We start from the raw sequence: 3,687 nt of genomic DNA, 5'->3' as shown, positions 1-3,687 counted from the left end.
TTAGCTCTTCAGGGAGAAAAGTAAAGACACAATTGTGCCTGTCACTGTGTTACAGGCATTCAACTTCAGCTGAGCTTCAGCTAACTCTTACGGGTGTGCAGTGAAGGTTTCTCCTAGCAGCCTGTAGCACACTCATACAGCTCATGGATCCCGCCTTGCTCTGTGCAGTGTTCCATAAGAACATGCCTGCGCTTTTAAGATGCTCCTTGTCAATGTGACTTGCCAAAGTGTTTCTTTGCCCCCTTTCTACTCGTTTTGCCTGCATTCAGGTTCCTCGGCTGCTCGGTATCAGTGACAGGGCGCTGCCTCGGGGCTTAGTTGCCTCGTTGTGGATAGCACGGAGAGGGGGCACGCACCCCGAAGCAGAAAAGCAGCCACGTCTTTTTCAAATGAGGTGGGAAAACAGCGCTCCGTGCTTCCTACTGCTCTTAGGTTGGAAAACAGCCAGGATCTCAAGAAGAAAGGAAGCACTGAGACAGTTCTGCCTTTGTACTGAGTTTGACAGATCACCTCGAAAGCGGCCGTGAATGAAAAGCAGCGGGAAACGAGGAGGAAGAGGGGCTTCCTCCCGCAGGGGCGGCTCTGGTTCAGAATTAGCCCTCCCCAGCCGGGCGCTGCTCCGCGAGGGCGCGAGGCGCAGGTCGAGAAGAGCTTTTTCTCCAGGGGCTCGTTTTGTCACTGCTGAGCCACTACCAGGACCGGCTCAGAGCGCAGCCCCCCCCGCTGCCTCTGATCCCTCCCTCCCCGTGCCGGCGGAGCGGTGGGAGGCGCCCGGCGCCGCTAGAAAAGGAGCGGCAGCCCGCGGAGACACCGGCGTGGAGCGCTGCTGGCGGCCCGCAAGGTACGGCCCGGGCTGGGCTCGGGGGGAGCACGGAGGGGTTGCTCGGGGAGGGCTGCCGGTTGCGACTCGATGTCGTTGAGCCTCTTTGGTGGCTTCGTTTTGTCCTTGCGGCAAAATCCGTGAGAGCTCGCTGACGGCAGCGTGCCGAGCAGAGGCTGCTTTGGACGTGCGCGCTGCGCTTGTGCCGGTCCCGCCGTCCTCAGCATCCTCAGTGCTTTGCTTTGTTGCGGTGTGTCTGGGAAGCACGTTCACGTAGTTTTGCATTTCCGTGTCTACAGGTAGATTTGCCTTCTCGGCTCTCTGCGGACCTCCCGTCTGGGTGCAACGATGTGGTTCTTGGACAAGATCAGAGTGTCGCAGGGAAGCGGGAACCTCCCGTGCGCCTCCTTCCTGGGCCTGCCATCCAGCCAACATCTGCTAGAGAAAGCCCGCCTGGGGGCTGCTGCTTTTCCCAACGTGCTCACCCCAGACCGAATCCCGGAATTCTGCATCCCCCCCCGGCTGAGCACCTCTGCTCCTGCTCAGGGCCCCAGCTCCCGCCAGCACCACGGTTTGGAGGATGCACATCTCAGTTCCTCTGAACGCAGCTCCAGCTCTTCTTTACCCCACTTCATCCAGGTGGAAAGTGCTGAAGAGATCCCAGCGCTGGAGGAAGAGGGCACCAACTCAGACCCGCAGTCCCAAGCAGCGCTCTCCCTGCCCCACTTTCCCAGAGCTCCCACTTCCTACGGCTTCTGCACCTTGCTGGAGAGTCCCCACACCAGGAGAAAGGAATCGATCTTCCATGGTGACACGTGTGGGGCTTTGCCCAGCCTGACGCTGCCTCGATCCAGAGCTAACACATTCGGTGGCAAAGGGAGCACATCTAGTCCCATTGCTATCAGCTTCACCTCGGTAAGGCTGCCTCCCAGGCACCTGTACAGGCAGGGCGCTTGTGACAGTGACACTGCCTCCTCCAGTGACTCCTCTCCTTTCAGCTCCCCGCTGCTCAGCAGATCGCCCCCCAGATCCTGCTCCCTGATCAAGGCGCGAAGTCAGGAAGGATTGCTCTGCCGAGCACTGAAAGCCAAGAACAAATCTGGCATGGCCAGGAATAATTCTCTGTCCACAGAGGAAAGCAGCTCCACCGATAATAGCCCCAGTGCCATCAGGCGGGCCTCGGAGGGGCTGCTCCCCGCACGGAGCTGCAGTGTGTCTTGTTCTCCCCTCTTTCCCCTGGACTTTGCCCATGGCCGGCAGAGACTGGTAGGAGAGAGCACGGTAGTCATGGACAAGGGGGGCATGCTGAGGCTGTCAGCTGAATATTGCTCAGAAAACGAAAGGCTGCGGATCCGTCTGATCAGTGCAGAGGGTTTATATGATGACTCTGTAGAGCCCAAAAACATAAACTGCTGCATCACCCTCTCCCTGGTGCCGGGGAAAACACAGAAACAGAGAAGCACCGTTATAAAGAGAAGCAGGAATCCCATCTTCAATGAGGACTTCTTTTTTGACGGCATTGCAGAGGAAGAGCTCCTCAGCCGCTCTGTGAGGATGAAAGCAACAAATAAAGGGTGCAGCATGAAACGGGGTTACACCTTAGGAGAACAGGAATTGTCTTTAATGAGTATGTTGTCCTTGTAACACTTCAAACAGACTGATTTTGTATTCTAAAAGTTTTTCTACTAAATAAAGTTCTGGCTTTTTTTTCTTATAGAATGCCTGAATACAATGTGTCATTTGGTATTGTTTTCATGCCAGCCTGCCTTAACACTTCCAGCTCTGTAAGGCAGCTGTTGCTAAGTTGCATGGTGGCTGTGGAGCAGAGCTGCCTGTGAAGGTGAAGAATAAAGGAGAAGGGCTGGTTTGTCTTTAGGCAAAGTGTGAAGCTGTTACTGAGTTAAAGCTGTTTTGTTTATGGTTCTGAGGAGGAAAAAGGGTTGTTTTTCATTTCTTCTGGTCCCTAAAGCACATACGCAGCATGCGCATGCAGCAGGCACTAAACTCTGGCAGCACCCAGGTAATACATCAGTTAAATAGACCGTTTTAACAGCGCTCATATTTACAGAAAGGAACGTTTTAATGTTCCTTATGTTTGGGGAGTGAGAGAGATGGTTCATTTGGTAATTTTCCTTTCCAGAACACAGGGAGGAGGGGAGGATTTGGATTCCCAAAACAGGCGTTAACAGTTTTCCTTGCTTAGAGAATAACACAATCAGCTTCTGCTGAGCAGCAGCTACGTGCCGCTGTGTGCAGGCTCAGCTCTCTGTCTCACAGACCGGTACTGTCACATTACACAGTCAGGTGACTCCTGCTTTGCGTCACCGTGGAGAGGCTGACCGCTGTTAGTGCAGTTAGCATCTTCATTTACCCTTCCTTTCCCTGGTTGATTTCACAGCTGCCTGGGTGAAGTTGCCAGGTAATTGTGCTTTGATCAGGAACGTACCCTGGAGCTCCAGCTCTCAGCAACTGAGCTACTGCATCCTTTCATAAACTAAGGCAGCTACTAACTTGCTGCGTACCTTGTTCAAGGTGTTAGGATGAAATAAGGATCACCAGCAAACACCGAGTGGCTGAGGTGCTGGCTTTAACATCATAAGAACCATAAAGCTACATGCTTGAGGACACCTCCTCCCTCCCTCCCTCCCTTTTTTCCCCCATTTTTTTCTCTGCTGAGGTGGGCCGTGCAAGTGCAAGGAGGCAGAAATTGTTTTGAAAGTCCAGGACTGTTTCTGCCCCCCTTGATTAAATTACAGGCTTCATGATGTGAAAGGTAGATAGGCATGGGGCATAGAAAAAGGGTTTTTTTTCAGAGTTCATTATGAGGCCATAAAAACAGGGCTTTGCTTATGCCAAATCTACAGCTT

General features: G+C 53.5%; 1 protein-coding gene across 1 annotated transcript; it reads left to right on the top strand.

The window, feature by feature from the left end:
* The first annotated feature begins 770 nt into the window (after positions 1 to 770).
* On the top strand, positions 771 to 2,543 carry LOC140256864 (C2 calcium-dependent domain-containing protein 4C-like). The gene is made up of 2 exons (XM_072345722.1): positions 771 to 841; positions 1,120 to 2,543. Exon 2 carries the CDS (start codon positions 1,169 to 1,171, stop codon positions 2,462 to 2,464), a length of 1,296 nt encoding a protein of 431 aa, XP_072201823.1. The 5' UTR covers positions 771 to 841; positions 1,120 to 1,168; the 3' UTR covers positions 2,465 to 2,543.
* The last annotated feature ends 1,144 nt before the right edge of the window (positions 2,544 to 3,687 follow it).

This window comes from Excalfactoria chinensis, chromosome 10 (assembly GCF_039878825.1).
Source record: "Excalfactoria chinensis isolate bCotChi1 chromosome 10, bCotChi1.hap2, whole genome shotgun sequence".
Lineage (NCBI taxonomy): Eukaryota > Metazoa > Chordata > Aves > Galliformes > Phasianidae > Excalfactoria > Excalfactoria chinensis.
Note: the sequence above shows the minus strand (reverse complement) of the source record. Positions and strands in the feature narration are given on the sequence as shown.

Bases quoted from the DNA above. Each gene is read 5' to 3' on its own strand.
- LOC140256864 (XM_072345722.1), top strand. From the start codon at position 1,169: ATGTGGTTCTTGGACAAGATCAGAGTGTCGCAGGGAAGCGGGAACCTC.